This window comes from Colletotrichum tamarilloi (assembly GCF_030869305.1).
Source record: "Colletotrichum tamarilloi strain Tom-12 chromosome Unknown Scaffold_21.1, whole genome shotgun sequence".
NCBI classification, from domain to species: Eukaryota; Fungi; Ascomycota; class Sordariomycetes; order Glomerellales; family Glomerellaceae; genus Colletotrichum; species Colletotrichum tamarilloi.
The window spans coordinates 210,268-233,907 of NW_026849404.1; the positions used below are offsets into that span (position 1 = coordinate 210,268).

The window sequence follows — 23,640 nt, forward strand, 5'->3', positions numbered from 1 at the left end:
TTACTTTCGACTTTTCGACGATCCGTATTACGAGGAGTAATCTCTGGGAAGTGGGAGAGACAAAGGTAATCAAATGCGAGCTCCTTGACCCACCTCAGGGACCTTTACTCCGTATGATCCGAATAGCGAAACGATGAATATTTTGCAATAATTGGTTTGCCTACCGCTCTGGGTGAAGTGCAGTGTTTGTCGACTTGATGGAACAAGAGTTGATAGTTGATTATCTGACTCGCGCAGTTGGCTTAGGAGTGCTGAGGCCTTATGGCACAGAGTGCCAGCGCGATGCCTATATCATCAGTTCCATGTCTCTTGACTGCAAGCCGCGTCTTCCCCAAGACCAGTTAAGACGCTATACAAACACAAATCTCCTCGGCCAAAAGCTCAGATTCACCTCTGCAACCCGACCTTGCGCTCAAAATCTCGTGCCGACGAGGGTTCACTTACCGATTTCCTCTCACATAATGATGCTCTAAAGAAAATTGCCACTGGCACAATTGAAGTTGGTGAAAGGAGAAGGCTCAGGTACAGTCCAAGTAAACACGTCATCTTCAATATGTTTCTCGGCAATTCTGTGCCGGTCAGCAATCGGCATCAACGATACGGAGAAACTTTGAGTTATGCCTGATTCCGAGTCCGGGAGACTCCGTTGAAGGCCCTGAACATCGTAGAAATCAAGACTTGAAGATATTGATCGATACTCCTGAAAACATTGATCGAACAAGTTTTTTTAGTTTCTGAAGACTCAACGAGTGTTGTTGCCGCTGATCAAAAGATAGGAGCTCGTGACCAGTAAGCAGTGCACAGGTGCTGGGAACACGTATCCTGCGACAGGAAGAGACCAGGATTCGTGGCCGAATCCTTCTAGAGAAGGGTCCCCAGCAAATCAGCGATCTCGAAAGACTCACTCGCAACAATCAGTGACTCTTTATCATACTCATTCTAGTTAGCCCATCTCTACAACTCTTGTTCATAGATGGATGAAGTAAATCACGCATTTGAAGAAACCTGTAATTACAAAGAAGAGACCACATTGCAACTTTGCATCATTGACTTGCAACAGTTGACAAACTACGCCGTCTCGGTCTTGATATATAAACCGCCCACGATCCTTGGCAATCCGGCATCAATCCAGCAACACATCAACATCCCTCAACCTACAGCCTCAAATCATACAACAACACAAACAACCCTCCAATCTAACAATACCACATCTCCAACAATGCCGCCCTACAGAGTCCAACCCGTAACCCTCGCCGACAGCCCCGCCCTAGCCCGCAACAACATGTCCGCCTTCTGGACAAACCCAAACTGGAACCTCCTCTGGCCCAAATCCACAACCCTCGACTTCCTCGTCGCCGAAGCCACAAAGCGCATGCCAAACAACCTCCTGCGCGACCCCGCCGCCCTGCGCCACCAAAAGGCTGTCGACTCCGAAACGGGCGAGCTCGTGGGCTACGCGCGCTGGGAGCTGCCGGCCGGCCACCGGGATGCGGCGGCGTGGGCCCGCTCCAAGATTGCAGAGGATGCGGTGAGCCCGGAGGAGAGGAGGGCGATTCAAGAGCGCTCTGATGCGGCGTGGTGGGAGCCGATCGATATGGACGGCATTGATGATTGCGTTCCGCAGAAGATGCGGATTTTGGCCGAGAAGCCGTACATCAGTAAGTCCCCGTCGTCGGATGCTAAGTGGATGGGAGTGACGCGGACTTTCGGGCTTAGAATTCGGGGCCGGGCTTATCCCTTCCCCCCCCCCCCCCCCCCCCCCCCCTTCCCTTGCGAGACCCCCCATTCTTGAGCTAAGGTGTGAACGAAGGCCTCGACTACCTTGCTGTCCATCCAGACCACAAAGGCAAGGGAATAGCCACCATCCTCGTCCAGGAGGGCATTCGTCTCGCCGAGGAGACGGGGATCGATGTCTTCATCCTAGCTTTCCCGGCCGGCCTGAACGTGTACAAGAGACTGGGCTTCAAAGAGGTTCACCGCGGTTACCAGGACGACACCAAGTACGGCGGCGAGGGTTATTGGGTGACGCTGTTGACGTATGAAGTCAAGAAGACAAACAGCGCGTAGGGGCACTCTATTAGGTCACTCCTGGCAGTAAGAGGTAGGGATAAGAGAGAAACAACGACGTCAATGATGATGAAACGAAGCAGCGTGTTTGATCGAGGCAATATACGATTCATAGCTATTTTTTCACAATTTCATTAATACAGACCCAAGATCCCGACAACCCCCGTCCCCGCCTAGAACCGTGCCTCAACCTTCTCCTCCGTATCCTGCAAAGCCCAATCGCTCTTCTTGGTCTTACTCCTTACAGCCGCCGCCTGCTGCGCCGTGAACCCCTTGGCCTCGACCGCCGGATTATACCCAAGCTTATTCGCCTTACCCACCGCCGCATCATCAACCGCCGGCGCCTCTTTGCCGTCCGCGCGACGGTACACCGTCACGACCACGGCGCCTCCCAGGCCGAGGTTATGCTGCAGCGCAGCCTTGGTTCCCTTGACGGCACGGTTATTGGCCCAGCCGCGCAGATGCCAGACCAGCTCGGCACACTGCGCGATACCCGTGGCGCCGAGCGGGTGACCCTTGGAAATCAGCCCGCCCGACGGGTTAACAACGTACTTGCCTCCGTACGTAATATCCCCGCGCCTCACAAGCTCATGCGCCTTGCCCGGCTCCGCCAACCCAAGCGAATCGAGCACAATCATCTCGTTGGCCGAGAAGCAATCGTGCAGCTCAACGACTTGCACGTCCTTGGGAGTAAGCCCGGCCTCGCCCATGGCGGCTTTGACGGCGTGCTGCGTCATCTCGAAGCCCATGAGATCGATAGCGGAGCGGGAAAACAGCGAGGGCGCGTCGGTGGCGAGGCACTGGCCCGCGACGAGGACGGCCTGGTCCTTGAGGTGGGGCCGCGCGTCGAGGAAGGCCTGCGAGACGAGCACCGCGGCGGCGCCGCCGTCCGAGGTCGGGCAGCACTGCAGCTTCGTGAGAGGCGCAAAGATCTCGGGGGCCTTGAGGATCTGCTCCTGGGTGTAGACGTCCTGGAACTGGGAGTAGGGGTTCTTTGTGGAGTGCTCGTGGTTGATGCGGGCGATTTCCGCAAAGTCCTCGGCCTTGGCGCCGTATCTGCGCGTGGTATTAGCAAGATGTAAACGCAATCTAGTAGAGGTCTATGGCGGCATACTTCTCCATGTATTCCCGCCCAGCGTTGCCAAACATCTGCGCAGCACCGGGTGCGTTGGTGATACCTCTCGTCTCAGCCATCATCTTGATCGTGGTACCCGTGGGGTTCTCGCGATCATTGAAAAAGCTCTGCAGCGAGCCGGGCATCATCTTCTCAAACCCAACGACGAGCACGCAGTCGGCGGCGCCAGACGAGACAAAGCTGCGGGCCATGGCGAGGCCCGTGGAGCCTGTGGAGCAGTTGTTGTTGACGTTGTAGATGGGGATGCCCGTCATGCCGAACTGGTAAAAGACGCGCTGGCCGCAAGTGCTGTCGCCGTAGCAGTAGCAGGCGACGCCCTGTTCGACGTCGTCATAGTTGATTTGGGCGTCGAGCATAGCCTTGACGCCGGCCTCGAAGCCCAGCTCCGTGTAGTCGACCTTGCCGCGGGGCTTGATGAACTTGGTCATGCCGACGCCGAGGACGTAGCAGGGCGCCTTCTGGCGTTGTTGTCTGGGCGCCATGATGTGTGATGTGTGTATGTGTGTCTGGAAGGATATATGGGGTTAATTCCTGTGGTATGACTGTGATGCTTGGGATAGCTTCTAGTTGAGCTCGGTGATGGTTTAGGAGTGTTTGTGGGTTGACAATCTCAATGGAGGAGGATAAGAGAGAAAGACACCTGGATAGATAATCTGGGGTAGGACCTTGTGATATATTCCCCCGGCTATTTAGCCAAGATGAATAATGTATACAGATGTCTCCTGGCTTTCATGTGCTTTGCAGAAAAACAACAGGTGAAGTTGGCAAGCTTTCGCCTCCCCCTCATCCGGCACCACTTTCTTTTTTACCCCGGGAATACGGGTACGGATAGGGATGAGCTTCTCCAGGTTTCCTCCCTCCCCGAGCTACCTAGTACTTAGTACTATGTAATTACCGGCACATATTCCGCACCATCCGCTGTGACTTTGTGACCAAAACCAGCGTCAAAACACCACCCGAATCCACAGCTAAGCATGTAACAACGGGGATCATTGGGGTCTATGGGGAGCTTCGATGCGGGGAAACAGCGTCTCGAAGACGCAGAATGCCGAGGCCCCGGCCGCTAAGAGGACGGTCGAGCATTTTTGAGCTTCAGACCTTGCAGCTGTTTCCCCAAAGATGATGGCCAATCATGTTGCTTGCCGAGGTAAAATCTGGTCCCTCTTTGCCAGGTTTAGTGCTGTAGCCCTTTTTGGTAACCTTGTCGTCGGACTACCGTGGTGGTTCACTGTCGTTTGGGGGACTAATTAGCAAGGAATGTAACGAAATGCTGACTCGAATAGGTGATTCAGACTGTCTGATTTCGCTTCTGATACCTCGTGAACTTGTGAAGAGACAGGTCTCATGAGCTTGAGCAACTACCGTAGGCTGTCTGTCAAAATGCTGGAACAAATTACATAATACGACTTTTGAATGAGCATAGGTAGCCTTGCAAATCCCAGGGTCAGTACTGTTCAAAGAGAATCAAACATTATCAACTCCGAGTTGACTTGTACTTTAACAGTCTATTTGTTTTTTTCCAAGATACCACACAACTCATAACTCAAAGCCTACAATTCATTGCAGCTTGCCCTTCACCCACTCCTCAACCTGCTTCTCAATCTCAGGCACATACAACCACTTCATCTGCCCTTGGCCCTCCTCATACCAAACCTCCTCCCGCGGCAACTTGGCCATCTCATCGCTCGGAAGCCTCTTATTATTCAACATCTTGGTCAACCCAACCAACCTCCCCAACCTCTCCCTCCGAATCCCCTGCCAGAACCCAACACCCTCCTCCCACCCAATCTTCCCCGAACTCTCCCTCACCCTCTTCACCACCAGCGCAAGCGAAGCAGCATCCTCCAACGCCATCGAAGCCCCCTGCCCCGTCGTCGGCGGAATCGCATGCGCCGCATCCCCCAACACCAAAACCCGCCCCGCACCACCCTGCGAGGCCCACCTCTCCAGCGCAGGCAACATGAAAAACGGCCACACATTCATCGTCTCGTCCCGGATCCCCTCGAGCGCAGACCGCACCAAGCCCGGCCACGCCTCCTCATTCAATCTCAGTCTCGCCTTGAGCGCATCCTTATCCGCCATCAGCGCCTCCCGCGGCAGACTCGCCTTCTCCGCGTCAAACGGCACCTGCGTCCCCGCCAGCATCTCCCCGCCGTCCCGCCCCTGTGGCGCCAGCACAAACACCCCATTGCCGCTCGCCACGCTGACGGGGAACTTGTAGTCCTTGTCTTCCGGAACCCGCAGCTGCGCCGTCGGCACGGCGTAGGTCAGCGCCGCGAGCCCCACAAACCCGGGCTTGGCCTCCGGTGCGACATAACTGCTCCGCACCCGCGAGTGGATCCCGTCCGCGCCGACAAGTAACCCGGCCCTCCTTCTCTCCCCGTCCGCAAACTCAAACCCCACGCCTTGATCATCCTCACCGACAATTTTCACAAACCTCTTTCCATACCGCACCTCCACCCCGCGCGCACGACACGCCCCCGCAAGAATCTCAATCAACTCCTGCCGAAAGATCCGCACGGCATCGTACCCGAACTCGGCCTGACCGCCGAGCGGGTACCGGTCGACGGTGACCTCGTCGCGGTCCTTGTAGTAGACGTAGTCAAAGCTGTACGCCTTCTCCAGGAGCGGCTCGTAGACGCCCAGGGACTCGAGGATGCGCAGGGCGTTGGGGCAGAGCATCATGCCGCCGCCGGCGTGGTGGGGCAGCGGCACCGCGTCGCGGGACTCGTAGATTGTGGCGGGGATGGCGTGCGCGTTGAGGGCGAGGGCGAGGGCCATGCCTGCGATGCCGCCGCCGATGATGGCGACGTCGTCGATATCGTCGTGGGGTGGGGTTGTTGTGGTGGGCATTGTGAGTGATGCTCTGAGTGAGGGTAAGGGTAAATGCGTGTGACAAGATAGAGTGAGATGTGTGACCAGTAGACTATAGGCTGTGTGCTATGGGCTAATCTGAACAGCGACAATGGTGAGAATTGCTTGGTGTTTGCCTGCCTTGATATCCTCGACGCAACATCGGGGAGACTCCATGAACCTTTATACCCATCCAGCTTCACATCCCGACCTGCCTAACTGCCCAAAAGTCCATTAGATTAATCCCTCCCATACTTGGTAAGCTAAAAGAACACATCATCGTCCTCCAAGTGCGCCCGCTTCCATGAACCAATCTCGCCATTTCACCAAGAAAGCTACACGGCCGCGCCCCCTCCTCCGTGTGACCGGACCCGCCACTCGGCCGAGTCACATACGAACTGCCCAATTCGGTAAAGCGTCCTCCGTGCTCCGGGCCCCTCCTTCTCCGCGTCCGTCACCAAACCCGAGCCGCCGAATCGCTGCTCTCCCTCCATCTCACCGTTCACCCTGCGGCCCCAAAATCACTAATCACACAAAGCTTCGGTTTGTCAGAGAGAGGGGATTATCGACCTACTCATGTCCACCCCACCCCCGAGTAAGCACTATTCTCGCTATGTAACTACACCGAAAGAAATAGGATCGACTTGCCTGCCCTGAATCATCCTATCCCGTAAAGTTGTATACACACACACCCACGGGAAACAAGATTCATACTCCCGAATCCCTCCCTCCAGACCACCCCCAACCGGAGAAAAGGCGTCAACGTGAACCCCGAGCTCCCCTAACTTCACACACACACGCACACAGCAATCCAAAAGGGGGGCACGGGGGGAAACTCTGAATCGTTCCATCTCCCCTTCGAAGCTCTCGGCTTCGCCGAGAAAACCTTCCCTGAGGGTAAGCATGTACTCGTCCATACACCAAACACTGTGGACAAACCGTCTCATATTCTTTCTTCTCCTTTCACACCGTCCAAGCATCACCACCTAAAACATACTTTCCTCTGGCCTTCTCTCGTCATAACCCGTCAACCAAACGCTCCTTGCAAAGGGAAAAACCTAGAACTCAGATCCCCTCATCCCACACGTCCCCAACTCGGCCGAGTGGCCCCGATTTGGCATCCCACGTCCGACCGTCTCTTACACTGTACCTCATACACAGCACAGCTCACCGAAAAAGAAAGGTGCTTGCCAAGCTCCTATCGCATCTGCATCCCATAGGCGTTAAAACATCTAAACATCCGGGAGAAGATCCGCAAATTTACGGGCGCCAAACCCGATATTCTGTGATATCCTACTCTCAAACAATTAGGTAAATGACTTAGGCTTCAAGGACCATGATGGCTTTGGCGTATGAGGGGGTGGGTGGGGGGGATGGGAGGCCGTGTTTGTAAATCATCAAAACCAAGGACCGCAAAGAAAATCCAGCCTTCCATATTCAAAATGATCTCGAGGGCATATTACCACCTCTAAATCCCGAGCGTCAACAATAGCGAGGTGAATGCGAAAAGGCCAATCAACACAATCCGTCTCCCATAAATCTAGAGTGACCATGCGCTGCGTACGGCAAGGTAAGCATAAGCACCACCTTAGCGTCGGGCCCCAATTTCCTCCGTCCGTCGTGGTTCTCTCGGTCCAGAGACCAATGCGACGACCAAACACCCGGCCGAGTTGCTCTTACAACTACTTTGAACCGCCTCACTACTTTCGGCTCCGTGGATTATTCTGAGCATGTTTGGTCGGCAGACACGCAATCAATCTCACTGCGCCGAATGTGGCTGGCGCAAAGCCTGCCCATTCCTTTCGGGCTTGAATCCTTCTCGGCCGATAGATCTTACGGAGAATAACACCACTGAGAAAGAAGCCTTTCTAGCCCTCAATGAAGCAGTCAATCTCGGCCGGGATGAGAAGGGTGATTCCCAATGATGTCTGGTCTCAATAGCAGACAGCCAGTGACTAGTAACGAATGTAGTGTCTAGAGAAATATATAAAGCACAAGTGCAAGTCGCGATGAAGATGTGTCTAGCTCATCACCACCACAATCATCATAATCAATATCACCATCACCATCATCACATCTCTTAAGCTTCAAAGCTACTCCAGTCTACCTCATAACTTACAATACCACAACCGAATCAAACCAACCAAGACCCGAACCGCTCTTCACCACTCTCCAAAAATGCACATCCTCCTCATCGGCGCAACAGGCCGCAACGGCACCCTCGTCCTATCCGAAGCCCTCTCCCGAAACCACACAATCACAGCCCTCGTCCGCGATCCCACCACAACCTCCCTCCCCTCTCACAAAAACCTCACCCTCGCAAAAGGCTCCCCTCTCTCCCTCCAAGACCTCCTACCCGCAATGCAAACGCCAACACCACCAGACGCAATAATTATCACCCTCAACCCCCGCCGCCTAACAGACTCCCCCTTCTCAGCCCTCGACCCAAACACGCCCCCCGCCCTCCTCCACGACTCCGTCTCCAACACCCTACAAGCCATCAAGACCCTGAACCTGCCTCGCAACCCCAAACTCGTCATGAACAGCATGCAAGGCGCCGGCGCGAGCTCCAAGAGCCTCATCTTCCCGCTCCGCGCCCTGTTTAACCACACCAACATGAAGCACACCCTCGACGACCACAACGCCGTGGACGCGCTGTTCAGGGGCAACGACGACGCGGCGGCCAAAGACGTGGATTGGGTCTTGGTCAGACCGCCCATGCTGACCGAGGGCGAGAGCCTTCCCGTCAAGGTGTACGATGACGAGGGTAGCGGGGTGTGCTGGATGCCCAAGATCACAAGACGGAGCGTGGCCGGGTTCATGGTGGACGCGGGCGAAAAGGATGATTGGAATCGCAGTGCTCCTGTAATCACAAACTAAGATCAAGTTGAGTCAATATGAGCGATAGAAGCCATCGGGTGGATTTAGAGTTCATGTCAGACAAGGGAAGGCTCCTTGATACTTGAAGTAGTACGGAGTAGTAGTAGTAGTAGTAGTAATAAGCATGCTGTGCAATGCCAACTATGCCCTTCTTTTTGGGTTTTTCCTCCGCTGCTTATTGGTATCTTTGGTGTAATGTATTTACAGAGTTTCTCCTCGTGTGCTCTCCCTTGCCCAGTGGGCTTTTTCGCATCTCTTTGGTTCCCCTGCTAGAATGTCTGCATAATCATCGTCTAGCGTCGCATCCCTTTCTTACTCAGAGAAGTGCTGCAAGTGAGTAAAAACTGCTGAATTATGACCTGCTCATCCTCGCCGGCAGTCCAGTTGTTCTTGTTGTTGTCGTCGGTTGACATGTGATTGGTCGTACATGTCTAGCAAGGACAAGGGTCGACGGGTCCTCTTGGATCGCCATGATGTCCCCGCAAAGGGGGAGTTTCGTACCGCTGCCGCGGTATTTGTCGTGTATTTGTCAACGCAGAATCCCAGCAAAACAACTCCAAGCCACAAGGTGTTCGTGGCATGGGCGAATTTTGGGGTGTTCCGGTCTCCCTCGATCACATCCTATCCCTATCCTCAACCCCGCATCAGAATATGTTAGGAGGGGCCTGGTATCATCGGGTTCCAGTAGTCCAAGTCCCAGTCCGCGTAATCATCCGGAGTCTGCCGACCACGCATCAGCCCAGTCCCATCCGTCCCACAGCACCCAGCCGCCGTAGTCACTTACCGCAGCCGCCGACGCATTTGCATGAAACATGAACGGAGGCCTCGTCTGCATGTAGGGATCCATCGGGTCGGCCGGGTTGGGCAAGGACATCTTCTCGGGGCTAGTATTCGTAGCCGTCTGACAGGCGTCGAGCACGCCTTGAAGGCTGCGTCGAATGTCTTGCAGCTTCTGCTCTTGGTTCGTGGACTGCACCGAGGCCAGAACTACGGCGAGCGCGACAATATCCTTGACGTCGTTGCCACCAACATTGCGAACAAGTAGGTTGAGCGTCTTCTCGACCGTCTTGATCAAGCGAGATGGTGACCAGAGCGCAAATGTTTCGGTGCTGAAGGTGACCCCATCATCCATCGGATCCGGGGACATGGCCACGGTAGATGCTATTCCAAATGTATTCCCGTTGATGTGGGATTCGGTCGCTGCCTTGATATAGAAGCACACGCTAAAGGCTGCCTGCAAAATGTCCTTCTTCAGTACCATGTGATACATGTCGCTGACATCCTGGAAATGACTGAGGAGCGGGTCGAGTTCGTCGAGGTATCGCATAATAACCATTGAAGACCGCAAATAAGCCCTCGATATTTGGGATGGAGCATCCGGCAAACCGAGCGCGAATGGGCGGTACAGAGCCAGCAGAGGCCGTCGAACGTGCATGTCGAGGATGACCCTCGACCTCCACTGCTTGCTCTTTTCGACTTCGTTTAGTATACCTTGGCGCGGGAACAGGTAGTTGATATCCTCCAAGAACCGGTCGAGCTTCGTCCCAACTTCGATAATCTCGCTGTAGTCTCGGATCGAATCCACGCGGTTGATGAGGTGCGCAACCTGCATCCGAGCTCCCAACGTCATAGCAGCGTATACTTGCATCTGGTTGTCGGTAAGTTGGTCAATGGGCTTGCTCGGCGGGAGCTCCTTCATGTCGAAGAACAAATCGCTATCGTCAAGGTTTCGGGGAGGTCGGCAGGTGAAGTCTCCATCGCGCACGAGGCAGGACAGGTTACATGCCAGCGAGAGGTGCAGATCCATGTCCAGTATTGTGAACCACAGCCTCCGCCGTAGCTCACCAAAGAACACCGGCACCCGAGGTTCGAATTCCGATGGGTCTCGGTGCATGCCCATAGTCATGGCCATGCGTACGATATAACCTAATTGCGCCCACGAATCCTGTGGCCTCGGCGTGGTCATCCTCTGAGCGTGGACGAGGAGAATCTCGGTCTGCAACGTTGTCAAATCAACCAGCTGTTTGCCCTTCAAACCATCGAGCCAGGACCTGACCAGTGCGCACGCTGTGGGGATATGGACTCCCTCCACGCGCTCATGACCGAGTCCCTTTGACTTGGTCTCGAATCTCGAGCCAATAGACAGCACAGTCAGAAGCTGAGGAAGAAATGTGTCTCCCTGTAGTTTCCCTTCCCAGAACAACTCGTGTTGTTCTTTGAAAGTCGGAACATGAATCATTCGGTAAATAGTCTCGGACGTGTCGATGTAAGAAGCCAGTAGCCTGTCACATATCGATTTCTTGGGAAGAATATCCTGCATGCGCTTCTGGACTGGAATAACCGAATCGGCAAAGACGGATATCGGGGACAATGACTTTCGGTACTCCTCTTGGATCCTCTTGTGTAGTATCTGCAGACCGTACATGGTCTCCCGGATACCCTCAATCTTGGACTGGTTTGCCATGAAGTCTTTGGCCTCGTCAAACTGGAAGAGTAGGGTTAGGGGTAAGAGTCTCGGAGTGAAAGGGGTTCAGGAACAGTTACCAAGTTCAACAAAACGCGCACACTGTTCTGGCCAAAAAATCGAGTCCGTAGGGCGCCTCTCTTCACCGTCAGCCCACGAATTGTTTCCGGCGATAGCGGCAAACGCTGACCAGTTCCGCTGAATTCCGTGCCTGCAGGGCTCCTAATCATGAATTGTTTCTCCAAGCGGTCCAATCGTGAAGTGAGTTCCTCCAGAGCAGTGTGACCAGTTGATTCCCCGTTGCGCAAGGGCACAAAAGACGACTCAGCCGTCTGTGGACCTGATGTCGCGGTTGTGGGCAGGCAGTTCCGTTTTGGTGGACGCTGCACCTCGCCCATCTCGGCGTCCGAGCCATCTGAGAGCATTGACGAGTCGTGTTCGGCGGCATACTTGCAGTTGCGATGTGACTTCTGGCATTGCGAGCATGGCAAGTTGCGGTCACATCTCAACTTGCGCTTGCGACATTCGGTGCACGACTTGACGGGCCGCGGCCTCTTGACACTGCGTGATGCCGATGCCGCCGCCGCCGCCGCTGCTGCCGCCGCCGCCGATGTTGATGCTCCGCCGGCAGCAGGTGGTGGTACAGGGGTTCCCGTAGGTGCAGGCGTGGGTCCCGGCGCGCCGGTAGAGAGAGTATGGGGAGATGGTAGAGTTGGTGATGTTTCGTAGGGAGTTGGGGCGTTGTTAGGTATCGAGCCCATGGGAGCAACAGCAGCAAGGTTCGTGTTGGGATGCAGTGTTGTTGTGACTATGCCCATTTCCGGGGCAGAGGTGGTTGCGGCGGCCATTTGTGCCGTAAGATGCAAAATTTCTAGAAACCCCCCCGTTCGGCACCGACAACAATTACCAGCGGGAGCGGGAGAGACGGTGAGTAACGAAGCGAGGAAACACAGCACAACGTAGCACAGGCAAGCACACTTGGCGGCACACCACAGCTAAGCGGCGGCAGCAACAATAACGGCAGTGCCTGGCCTCGTGGTCCGAAGCTCGAGGGTGTCTTTCGCTGCGTGCAGACTTTGACGCGCCCACGTAGCGGGCGATTTCTGGTAGTGGGAAGAACAACAAATACAGCTGTATCTGTAGATCAATGCGCTGATCAACGTTGTTCTCATTCACGTTCCCAGGCACGGCTAGTGATGCCTCTGTTCTGGTTCGCGACGCTGGATCTTGAATCTGACTGGTGTCGAGTCATTCGCCGGCCATACATGCTGTGAATGCGGGTGAGGGTGATGGTCGGAGGGGGGGTGCGGCGTAGGCGCAAAGCGAAAACGAGCGACGGGAGTAGAGGCAGAAGCTGCAGCAACGTCGATCTTGTTGTTGGAGATAGAGATCTGGTCTGAGTAGCAGCGTGGGCAGTAACAGCTGTTTGCTCTGCCGTGTCCAACAAAGATGGGGTAGCCGTCTGCCGGGCAGGTCGTAGCCGATGTTACTCAAGAAGCGGCCCTGGATCCGTCGCCAATGGAAGAAGATGAAGCTCCAAGAAGAAGAAGAAGAAGATGGGAGTTCGTGAATGAGAATGGAAGGGAAAGAGAGGAGAAGGGGGTTAGATGGGATTGGGAAAAAAGAGACCAAATTTGGTAGTTGCAATGAATGAATGATCCAAGCTTCCCCGGGGCGTTGGGGGTGTGTGGTGCAGAGCGGTACGGGTGCCGTATGGTCCAGTGCCTCGTCCGAGGCAAGGTAAGGCAAGGCAAGGCAAGGTATAGAGTAATGTAGGGACGGAGAGTGAAGACGGCACGGAGAAGGTAATAAGGTGAGGAAGGGTTTGCTTGCTTTGGCAAGGTATCTTCTTCTAGCCCGGCAACCTTGGAGGTGAACCGTGAGACTGGCGCCGTGGCCCTCTCTGTCTCTCAAGTCTGAAGAACCTGCTCTGTCGTTCCTGACCGTCGAATCCCGGGAGAAGCTCGAGACGGGGCTGGTTGTTGACGATTTACTTTGCCTGCCCCTCCCAGAGGATGAGTACCTGGGAGCAACGATATGTTGGTTCTCTTACTGCGGCTGCTGCCGCTTCTCGTTCTCCTCAAAGAGAAGCGCAGTCGAGGACAGATGCCGGGGGGTTGAGGTGAGTTGAGCGTGTCAAAATCGAGGTCAAGGTCGAGGTGTGAGATGTACAGGATCCCCAAAGAGAGAAAAAGGTGTCGAACGTGCAGGGACACAGTGCCCTTGTCAGGCCTGGCCTGGTCTGGGCTGGTTCGTGGTGGACGGGACGGGAAGTTTGGAAGGTTGAGTAAGGTACCTAGGCCAGTCGAAAGACGGTCGTGGTGGTGTGTTTAGTGATGATTTGGTGATCCAACCCCCTTCCACGGCCGTCGTTCCAGGCCATTCAATTGGAGAGATTGGAGGTGGGAGGTCGGGTCCAGGTAGGGTAGGGTGAGGATACGCCGGCATGCGATTCTCCTCAGGTTGAGAGGCATAGAAGTACGGCGAACGCAGGTAACCCGGTATTCGTGTAGGGTGCTGGTATCGAAGAAAGGGGGGGGGGGGGTGGGCTAAGGTGAAGAAGACTTGCTTGTATCCGTTCCGTGACGGATGGAGTAGCTGGCTGCTGCTGTTGCTGCAGCTGTGGTGGGGTAGACTGGGAGACAGAGAGAGAGACACAGCCATGCTCTAGGCCCTAAGCCCTTTCTTCTAGTCGAGACTTCAAAGTCTCTCCAACCTCCAAGTCGTCGTCTTTACTGTAAGTAGGTACCTCTTCGCCGCCTCGTAGGCGTATCCGTAGCTGAGATGCTGTCCGATAAACGGCCCAAACAAGGCGAAATTAACAAAGAGAAACCGCGGTGGGATGCCGATGAACAGAGGGCGTTCGATAGCCGAGAGATACACCCAAGAGCCGCCGGTCTGTCTCTCCAATCGCAAGCGCCTTTAGAGACTATGGACGGAGTGTGTTGGCCGCAGTCTGGTCGCCAAGCAGTGTAAAGCAGGCGTCCCGAGCCCCTGCCTCAAGAGTCAAGGCACAGACAGACATGGACGAGCAGCCTGAAGCTCAGGATCAGACATACCGGTAGGTAGTGTAATTGCCTACGGATAGATGGAGGATCGAGTCTTTGAGAGAGGCACGGAAAGGTACCACCGTCCCGACTCCCCAGTAAGTGGGACGCCGATGCAGCGGTCATCGAGACTCTGGGCAGAAAAAAAGACATTCGAGAGCAGAAAAACGGCAGCTGAGACGGAGCACTAGCAGCAGACTGCCACTGGTCAAAAACCCCGGCCATGCGCCAGGCCGCTAGAGACATGTCGCCGGGCTGAGGGGCATCGCTGGGCCTAGAACGAAGCTGGACGATGGATCGGCGTACCGGGGACCCCTTGCCACATTGCTGAAAATCTGTAGCTGGGCATGAGGAAGCCTGGAAATTGTTGCTGCATAGTCATACAGTAAAAATGGGCGGTAGACGGGCAGCTCCATAAGATCCCGTCGCCTCTTGTTCTTCTTGGTCGAGTCGAGAGACAGAGTTGGCTGCTCTGAACAGGGAACGAACGGGTCAACGGGCACGGTACGTTGTTGAGGATACGCTTCTTAGCAACCCTGGCGTAAGCGGGTGTCTCTGGTTCTAGCGTGCAATGCAGACATGCAACGACCTGCAAGGTTGCCATCGCCTGTGCCCTGATCGGCATGGATAATGGAGAAAGGCTCTGTTTCTTGTCCGTTTCCTTCGAAGCCTGAGCCGAACGGGACTTCGACCGTCCTCGCTTACGAATTAGCGCTGAGGTGGAGTCCGGAAAATTTGTTCATTGCTTTTGCGTCGGGAATCTTGATGTCTTGACGTTGCTGCCTTCGGGCGTTAATTCTAGTGAGTGCGTGCGTGAGCGCAAGGAAGGGCTGGCGGGCAGGCGGAAGAGCCCAACTGTCTAACAGTCTCCGTGCCCTGGATAACGTATGTGTGTGTGTGTGTGTGTGTGTGTGTGTGTGTTGTGTGTCTAGTCTATGTGTCTAGGCATGTGTGTATGTCGTGCTGTTGGGCTTGTAGAGTTAATGTGCGATGAGGGAACCAGTGACGGAGCTACGTGAACCTTGTCCAAGATCCCGAATACATCCCACAAGTAGTCAACAACCGAATAAGATGGACGACAATACATAGTAAGTGCCGTCGGTAGCTTGCTTGGGCAGCTAGCTGTGCGAATACCTAGTACCTACATAGATCCGTCAGCAGCACACCACCACCCGCGGCCAGGCTGGCCGGTCATGATGAAGCACCAAGCAAGCTAGTCACGCACAGATACACGTTATTATCTTGTGGCGGATAGGCATCCAAAGGCAATAGTCCAAACTCGAGGCACCCCAAATCCCCAACGTGAAGTGTAAAGGAGACGTGAGGGCCAGGTAGCTGACCCTGCCCTACCTTCATTGCTTGGCTTGGAGGAACGAACGGCTTCAAGCGTTCCCGGCCAGAGACACTTCCAAAAATACACGGCATGTCTATAGCGGACTTGTCTCCAGAAACTCAGAGACAACCCACAGTTTCTGGGGCTCAGCGGGTGTCACTAAGCGGCCTCGACTGGACCTAAGCCTGGAATTCCCCTGGCCCGTTTGATCCACTCAAGCTTCCTCTAGCACGAGCTGTCCCCGCCGTCCGAATGTGATTGTGCAGAAAGCCGGCCGAGCCATCGCAAGACTGCAAATCGTCTTCCAGGGTTGGAGGATGGAAGGCCAAGATGAAGTGGAAGGAGTGGATATGGCATGGCTTGCGGTGGGCCAGTTGCATAGTGCCTGTCAAAGATTTCCCCAACAAACATGAGGTAAGGTGGTAAGGTACCCCATCTGTAAGGCCAGTTGTGGAAGCCGATTCGAGGTAACTGAGCAGGAGCCTGTCAAGGTCGGGAGATGCGCAGCCAGTGAAAGCCACGCCTAGAGTATCTTCATTTCCCGGGCCTGGAAAAACTTCGTGTTGACCACCTTGATCTATTGCAGGAGCATAATGGGGCCGAGGGGCATGCGACATAAATCGTTGACGTCCGTTAATAAGAAATGATTGCCGTCCTGGTGTGTCCGTACGGAGTAAGAGTATGTACACGAATAAGCAGCGAGAAGCCGTCACTGATGATCGGTAACCCCTGAGAGGAGCTTCAGCCTTCGAGCTTCAACTACCTCCTAGACTCGAGGAGTGATGCTCAGCACAACGACGTCCGGCTGAAAACCAACAATTCCTCGGCTGAACCGTCCGGCCGGGAACTATCCGTACCGCTTGCGCGATTGTGTTTGGGGCGCCGCGGTGGCGGTTGAGGCGAATGGTGTTTTTGGTTTTGGTGTCGTTGTGGTAAAGTAAGAATCCGCGCCTACCGCGTGCGCGCGCGCCGCGAAATGCGCGATACGGCAATCTGTACTCATACAGCATGCGCTTCGCGGCATCTGTTATCCGATCGTTGCCAGTGCCTGTCCAAATCTCGGAGCCTGCCTAGTCTGTCCGGATCCTTCAGGCATGTCTTGTGATTCCGGACGATTAGATGTCATAAGCGTCATACGTCTCGTGGTGGTGGTGGTCGCGCTGATCACTTTGGGCGCGGAGTGTGGTCCGAAGTCTCCTCCTCGCCCACCGCATTCCCGTTACGTGTGACGGCGCCGGGCCTGAGAGGAAATAAAGTACGGATACGTCCACTTTCCCACCCCGTCTGAGAGTAGGCAAAGTCTCTCTCACAGACCATTGACAGGTCCAACCTTGGTGCCAACGCATCTCGGACTGTGACATGATCCTCACCTAAGCAACTCAATGTGAGCAACGGGCGAGCTAGTTGTCGCCTTGCTGCATCGCACGTTCAGTCACTAAACCCTTCCCTGGATATCTTGCGAGCGCCTCAGGCTCAGGCCTTGTGCCGGGTCGTCCTACGTACTTCTTGCTCTCGCCTAGCGCTGGGCTTCATGGCTTTCTGGCTTTCTGCCCTTCCAACAACCAGCCAAGCCAAGCCTCCCTTCATCCATATTCCTTTGCTTCATTCGTCGATCTCTAATCTTGCCCTGGCCCCCAATCATCTTCTTCGGCAGGCTGTCTCACCCCTAGGGCGTGCCCGTAGAGAGACGTCCTTGTTCCAGACAGATTCATCGTTCGGATTCAGTTGCTGCCCAGGTGGGGTGGATGGGAAAGTTTGATCGATCCCTTCCCTTCACTTTCGACATAACTCACCGGAGCGTGAGCGTGTACCATATGAAAAGCCGGTCTTGTTGGTTGATTGATACTTGGTAAAGACGGGAAGAACAATAGCCACATCCCACGCGTGACAAGCCCCTGAGCCTCTGAGAGAGGTAGGTCGCAGGGTGCCCATCGCAGGTTCCAGGGAGCGTATGGTTGCAAGAGACTATAATACGGTTTGGACGGCATGTTCCATCTCTCGTCCCATACTCTGCGACGATCAATCCAAGGTCCACATCCATTCTTCCCTTTTATCCGCCGAGAGCTTTTGCGACGAATTCTCGCGCTTCTTCGGGCTCCAGATTTGCCCCGCGATAAAGGCTGTGCATGCAGGCAAAGTCAGTATGCTAATTTCGGCCTCAACTGTTTCTGTCTCTAGAGAGCGCTGGCCACTGCGAGCATCTAGTCCGACTATCCGGCACCGCCTAGAGCACCAAGACGATTCATTTCGTTTCAGCGGCTATTGTCCGCCGGTGGGATGGGTACCTATTTGGTTGATTCTGTGGACGGACGGGGTTCCATGACCGTCTGGCTGTTCCCGAGGAAAAATAAGGTAGGTCGGCTCCGTACATTAGCTGACCTTTGTTAAGACAGATCGTGGGATTGTGTGAAGGGCCCCATCTGGTCTCTGGCAATCGATATTTCCCCGAGCCTTCCAAAGCGCGTCTGATTTCGGTGGCATCAATGGCCACCAATGGATGCCAAAGTTACGGGTTAGTGATGAGTAGGAAATAGGAGTCTCGACCGCGCTGCTGAGAGCCTGAGACAATTTTGTCGCTGCCGGATCGGCCAGAGCTGCTTTTTCCTGCAAAGCGGGACAAGGAACACGGCTTCCAAGATCTTGGCCAGACCTCGTTCGGTGTTATCTCTCCAGCACCACCAGTTAGGCCAGCCGGCTTCAAGGGACGCGTGCCGTTGACGAAGGGGCATCCTTGTGCTGCACGAGGTAATACCTCGAAAACAGCAAGGCCTTGAAACTGGCCAGCACGACATATCGGGTCGTAATAAAGTAAGTCCCCACGAAAGCCCCCTCAGATTCAGTGTTGGTGGGGTCCAGATGCGGTCCGTTGTGGTGGGAAGCTCGCAAGTCGGCTCCGAGCAACTCTCCTAGGGTCCTAGGAGGGACTCGGGAGGGCGTGGTGCACTGGCGCGCACCGAGACAGCCGACGAATCCAACAAACGGTGTTGCAAGTCGACGAATGGACCGTCAAATCTCGAACCTTGGGTGTGCCGCAAGTTCGGTTCCGGCATCGGGTTCGTATATTGTATTTGTGCAGTGCTAGTTCGAAACGCGTTGGGGAGGGGATGTAATTCCAGGATCCGGCTCTGGGCCAATGGGCAAGCTTTGGAACGATCGCAGCGCGGCCCTGACTTTGCGGGCGTCTAAGCAGTGCCAGACTGCCAGTGTGAGTGAGCAGAGGATTCGACCCGCAACTCGGCCGAACAGGCTTTATTGGAGCTGCTGCAGCTATTATGCAGGTCGTACTCCGTATGTATGTGTTGGCAGCGGAACGAGGCGAAGTGAAAGCCGGAATAGAGCATCTGAGATCATGGATGGGCGTGCAGTAGGTTCCGTCAACGTCAAAGAACGGAATAAAGCATCCCTCATACGACAATTGCCGCGAACAGCTTCGTGTCGGTGCAACAAATGTGGTACGTACCTTTCAGTCAGTTCCCCATGTCAAACTGTGCGAAGGGACGAGCGAACGGTTTGAGCGGGCGAGAGGAAGGCATTGCGTGTTGCGGCGCAACAACAGACACAACGGAAGAGAAGAGTTCGGGATTGGAAGACCGAGAACTACGATGTAGGTACTCCATACTGTGGTGAGGTAAGGTGAGTTAGAGCTCGCCGAATGACGATCGACCAACAGACCCCCGGACGGGACAGCAGATCATCAGTCGAGTTTGGTGACAGAAGGTTTGGTTCCCGCGGTGCTGGCCTTTTTGACGCAAAGCTTCACGATGTGGCGAGGTTGTCAGCCTCGGCTCAGGCTTGCCGAAATCGAGGAAGACCTGGCTTGGATGTCTGTAGGTCATGTCTGAAGTAAGAGCAGATGCGATGTGGTTGGTGGGAGCGGGATCTCGAAGACATCGGACGAGGATTCGGAGGCAGAAGTGACGGTAGCATTGTAAGAAGCAACGGCGAAGCCGCGAAGCTGATACTCGGACCAGCATGCTTGGGCTTGCAGCTGACGACGTCTCTCGAGTCTCGAGGCTCGAATTCCGAGTACTGTGTATGCGTATGCGTATCTGTACTCTGTGGGCTGGACACAATGAAGGGCAGCAAAGCAGGCTGGTGGGCAGCGTGCTGGGTGCTTGCTACCGACGCCCGTTGAGGCTGCATGTATCAGGTTGACAAACTAGGGAAGTAATTGACAGTCTGCAGGAGCTCGAGTGCTCATTGAGCTGATTGGCAGGGTAATCTGGAGAATTGTTCTGGAACTTGAAGGGGTCCCTTGCAGCGGAGGGCATCTTGGCGAGGTCGCCAGTCGAGACAGGCAAGCCGCAATTGTAGTGGTACGGAGTAGGTCGAGTCGAGGCGAGTGTCTTGTATAATTGCTTTTGGTGATGCTAGGTCCAGTACGTTTGACATAGAAAGCCGCAAGAGAGTGGAACGATGGCAATGACGTGTGGATCTCGATGAAGGGGATTCAGTGTCATTTCCGAGTGGGCAAAGTGTTGTCTCCGTAACTAAGGTAAGGTTCCTTGCGGAGTAATTATTCGTACGAATAGTACGAACATGGAGGAAATTGAGGGAAGCCATTGGAATTCGGGGAGCCTCTCTGCCGATGCTGTGGGAAGGTACAGAACGACTTGGACCTTCCATTTGGAAAGTGGTCCACCTCATTCACCTCGGGCAGGGGCCGGCCGGAGACAATTCCGTCGCACAAGGCAGGCAGTTGCAAGCCGCAGTGCGCACTTGCTGCAGAGGCACAGAACTGAGATGGGAAAGAAAGAAAACAAGCACCTTCCACCGGGAAAGCAAGGAGCAGCTCGCCTAGATCCCAAGTGAGACTGGCGTTCTCGCTTAGCACTTTGAGGTGTCTACAGTGAGGTTAGCGCCACGGGAGCCCCGAACGTCTGGCGCTGACAGAGCATCGAGCCGGTTTTAGCGCACTCGAAGCCACCGCACTCAAGTGTCTTAGTGGTACGACCTACAGTCTGATTGGACAAGCGCCGGGAATAAGGTAAGCTTCCACACAGATCAGACACCCAACCTCCGTCGGTTAATTCCAGGCAACGAACGACATGATGGGAAAGTATTCCCGCCGACGAATTTTGGCCAGTTGGTACCAGGGCATTTTGACATTCCCGGTCCCTTCCATTCTACCCCCCAAGTTTCTGCCTGCACCTCCAAGTTCCAGGCTTCCAGCCCCCTCCCAGATGGAACCTGACCGTTCCGCGTCAATTCATCCTCCATAACGGGGTAGTAAGGTAGCCGTACGGATCCAACACCTTTAGCAGTTCTGCGCTTACTGTGCCGCTCGCATACACAACAAGATTAGACTCATCCCTACCTTACCTTACCTTGGAAAGACAATACACACTATCTCTTCCAGTCTCCGTCCCTTCCGACGTTACCTTATCTCAAGACCTTAAGCTCGTCGTCTGCTCGAACCCCGGCCTCGCGCCGTTTGAACTACAATCTACAGGCCTCCCCCCGGTCTCTCGAGCGGTAATGGACAAATCGTAGAGCTGTATCCATACCTTACTTTTCTCCTTCTAGGGGAGGGTTACTTTCGCGTAGATTTCCGTTTCGCGGAACAACCTCAACCACCTCACCACCAATCCAAGGCCCCTCGTCTTCAAGCTCCCAGCCCCTCGTTTGCTCGCTCATTCGCGCGCAATCATCAAGTGCTCTAGTCAAACGTACTTTGGGTCATGTTGTCGTCGTCGTCGCCGCTGTCGTCGTCATCATCATCTTCATCGTCGTTGTCGTTGCCATCTGATGTCAATGCCCATGGTTCGTGCTTTGACACCGCGGCGCAAGGAGACAAGGCTCTTCGCAAGCTTTGCTTCTAAGTAAACCAATTTCAACTCTGCCAGTCACGCCACCTGCATTCACACAACCTCTCCATCTCGGCACATCGAGCCGAGTTGCCGTCCGAGTCGCGAATCTTGGATACGATCAGACAACACGGCGGCGCCATGGTTCAACAAGCGCAATCCGATTCTCAACCTCAGCGTCGATCAGCTGCCGCCGACATGTCCATTGCCAACAACACCAGCGCGAGATCCCAACACCCATCAAAGAGCCCAGCGCCACCTCACGATGAGGCTCAGGTCGCCAAGATTCCTCACTTCCTCCCTCACGAGCGCGTCTTTCCCATACAGATAGGCAATGAGCTGTTTAAGCTATCCGGCGCATCCATTTCATCCGATGGTACGTTCCTGAATCCCTGCCATGCCCACTTCTCTCAGTCCCGTCTTTGTGTAATGCGAACTCGCCGTCCGGCGTTGCGCCGCGATCCACCGCGATCCGCGCCAGGCGCCCAAGACAAAACACCATGCTGATCCTCCGTCTCTGTCTTCAGCGCCGTCGTACTTCTCTCAGTACTTTTACTGCCAGGTCAAAAAGGCACAAGAAACCGGCGAGGATCTCTCCAATGCCATCCGCACCTTGTACATCGACCGCGATCCCCAGACCTTTGCCGACATCTCCCTCCACCTCCAAGGCTATCATGTTAAACCCCGAGACGGCACGCACTTTGTGCGACTTTTTGCCGACGCCCAATTCTATAGCTGTGCGTGCTTGCTTGATTCAAGTCCTCGGCGTTTACGACTAACACAGCTCTGGCAGTGCCCAAGTTGATATCACAGCTCTATGAGGAGTCAATATTCATCTCCATCGGCCACCGCGAGTTTCAGATCCCCCGCGATATCTTCACCGACCCAGGCAATTCGCCAAACTTCTTCTCCCTCGGCTTCGCAGTCTTCTTCTCGAACCCCGAAGACCTGTTCCCCGGCCTTGACCGCGAAGGCCTCCTCCGCCCGCCCTCCATCCTACCGCCGTCCGTCCCGAACCGCTCTGCCGATACCTTTGCCGAGATCCTACACCTGCTACGTGGATACCCCGTAACGATCCGTAACGAGTCGCACCGCGCCGAGCTACTACGAGACTGCCGCTACTTCAATTTCAAAGGCCTGGAGCAAAAACTCATCCCCCACCACATCAGCCATAACCAGAGCCGCCGGCGCGAGGAAATCCTCCTACGCCTCGAAGACATACTAAAAAGCGGCATCAGCGTCGCCGCAGACGTCTCGGCTTCCCCCGCCGACCACCTCTCCGGCTGGGTAAACTACGCCCGCCCCTACGTCGACGACCGCGCGGCGGAGCTGGTCCTCGAAATCGGCGGCGAGAGCACCCGCCTCCACTTCCACCACAGCTCCGGCTCCGTCCGCGCCGAGTTCTTCAAAGACACCCGCGCCCGCGTGGCGCGCCTCTTCGAAGTCGTGGCCACCAAGCTCAACCTCCCGCCGACGACGCAACCCCTAGGCCTCCTCATGGCCTCGGGCGGCGCCGGCAGCCAGCCCCCGACACCGGGACACACCCCGCTCAGCGAGGACCTCGTGCGCGTGTCCATCGACAGCGACACCTCCATCACCCTCGACGGCAGACCACACACCCTAGACTTTGAAGACCTACAGCCCACCACCGCCAACAACAACAACCCCATGTCTGCGGCCTCGAGCACAGCCGAATCACCCACAGCAACGACAGCGTTCCAGCCCAACTCGCGCAAGAGGAGACGGGTCGACTCCCACGGCTTCGCGACGGCCGCAGGCCAGGGTCAAGCGGCGCTCGCGGCCGAGGAGTGGGTAGTTCGGACGGGCCAATGGAGGCTCAAGATCCAGGGTTCGCGCGGCGGAAAGAGCTCCGTCGAGTGCGTGCTCGTCGCCGTCAAGCTCGACGCATATAGCTCGGAGAATGCAAGGGATGCAACCAGGGGGTTCCTGAACGGATGATAGGGGGGGGCTGCCTGCTTTAGACGGACACCACCAATATGGGTTCGAACCGCTTTTCTCCCCCGCCTTCCGGTGTTGAATCTTTTCACAATCGT

The 23,640-nt window shown here is 55.2% G+C and overlaps 10 protein-coding genes across 10 annotated transcripts; 4 read left to right on the forward strand and 6 right to left on the reverse strand.

Moving 5' to 3' along the window:
- Positions 1-259: 259 nt before the first annotated feature.
- Positions 260-546, reverse strand: CTAM01_07071 (uncharacterized protein; the record flags this gene model as incomplete). Its single annotated transcript, XM_060523096.1, has 2 exons — positions 260-286; positions 445-546. The coding sequence occupies 2 exons, from the start codon at positions 544-546 to the stop codon at positions 260-262; spliced, it is 129 nt and encodes a 42-aa protein (XP_060382227.1).
- Positions 547-1,219: 673 nt separating this feature from the next.
- CTAM01_07072 (acetyltransferase) lies at positions 1,220-2,067 on the forward strand (the record flags this gene model as incomplete). Its single annotated transcript, XM_060523097.1, has 2 exons — positions 1,220-1,658; positions 1,811-2,067. The coding sequence occupies 2 exons, from the start codon at positions 1,220-1,222 to the stop codon at positions 2,065-2,067; spliced, it is 696 nt and encodes a 231-aa protein (XP_060382228.1).
- Positions 2,068-2,240: 173 nt separating this feature from the next.
- On the reverse strand, positions 2,241-3,684 carry CTAM01_07073 (nonspecific lipid-transfer protein; the record flags this gene model as incomplete). The annotated part of the gene is made up of 2 exons (XM_060523098.1): positions 2,241-3,123; positions 3,182-3,684. The coding sequence occupies 2 exons, from the start codon at positions 3,682-3,684 to the stop codon at positions 2,241-2,243; spliced, it is 1,386 nt and encodes a 461-aa protein (XP_060382229.1).
- Positions 3,685-4,759: 1,075 nt separating this feature from the next.
- On the reverse strand, positions 4,760-6,055 carry CTAM01_07074 (kynurenine 3-monooxygenase; the record flags this gene model as incomplete). Its single annotated transcript, XM_060523099.1, has 1 exon — positions 4,760-6,055. The coding sequence occupies one exon, from the start codon at positions 6,053-6,055 to the stop codon at positions 4,760-4,762; it is 1,296 nt and encodes a 431-aa protein (XP_060382230.1).
- Positions 6,056-8,233: 2,178 nt separating this feature from the next.
- Positions 8,234-8,935, forward strand: CTAM01_07075 (uncharacterized protein; the record flags this gene model as incomplete). Its single annotated transcript, XM_060523100.1, has 1 exon — positions 8,234-8,935. The coding sequence occupies one exon, from the start codon at positions 8,234-8,236 to the stop codon at positions 8,933-8,935; it is 702 nt and encodes a 233-aa protein (XP_060382231.1).
- Positions 8,936-9,589: 654 nt separating this feature from the next.
- Positions 9,590-12,247, reverse strand: CTAM01_07076 (fungal specific transcription factor; the record flags this gene model as incomplete). Its single annotated transcript, XM_060523101.1, has 3 exons — positions 9,590-9,655; positions 9,720-11,420; positions 11,480-12,247. The coding sequence occupies 3 exons, from the start codon at positions 12,245-12,247 to the stop codon at positions 9,590-9,592; spliced, it is 2,535 nt and encodes an 844-aa protein (XP_060382232.1).
- Positions 12,248-16,774: 4,527 nt separating this feature from the next.
- On the forward strand, positions 16,775-17,008 carry CTAM01_07077 (uncharacterized protein; the record flags this gene model as incomplete). The annotated part of the gene is made up of 1 exon (XM_060523102.1): positions 16,775-17,008. A coding segment is annotated over one exon (234 nt), but the record flags the coding sequence as incomplete, so codon positions are not given.
- A 492-nt stretch (positions 17,009-17,500) lies between these two features.
- Positions 17,501-18,260, reverse strand: CTAM01_07078 (uncharacterized protein; the record flags this gene model as incomplete). Its single annotated transcript, XM_060523103.1, has 2 exons — positions 17,501-17,899; positions 18,159-18,260. The coding sequence occupies 2 exons, from the start codon at positions 18,258-18,260 to the stop codon at positions 17,501-17,503; spliced, it is 501 nt and encodes a 166-aa protein (XP_060382234.1).
- A 1,305-nt stretch (positions 18,261-19,565) lies between these two features.
- Positions 19,566-19,922, reverse strand: CTAM01_07079 (uncharacterized protein; the record flags this gene model as incomplete). Its single annotated transcript, XM_060523104.1, has 1 exon — positions 19,566-19,922. One exon carries the CDS (start codon positions 19,920-19,922, stop codon positions 19,566-19,568), a length of 357 nt encoding a protein of 118 aa, XP_060382235.1.
- A 1,805-nt stretch (positions 19,923-21,727) lies between these two features.
- Positions 21,728-23,545, forward strand: CTAM01_07080 (BTB/POZ domain-containing protein; the record flags this gene model as incomplete). Its single annotated transcript, XM_060523105.1, has 3 exons — positions 21,728-21,962; positions 22,114-22,323; positions 22,380-23,545. The coding sequence occupies 3 exons, from the start codon at positions 21,728-21,730 to the stop codon at positions 23,543-23,545; spliced, it is 1,611 nt and encodes a 536-aa protein (XP_060382236.1).
- Between the last annotated feature and the right edge of the window lie 95 nt (positions 23,546-23,640).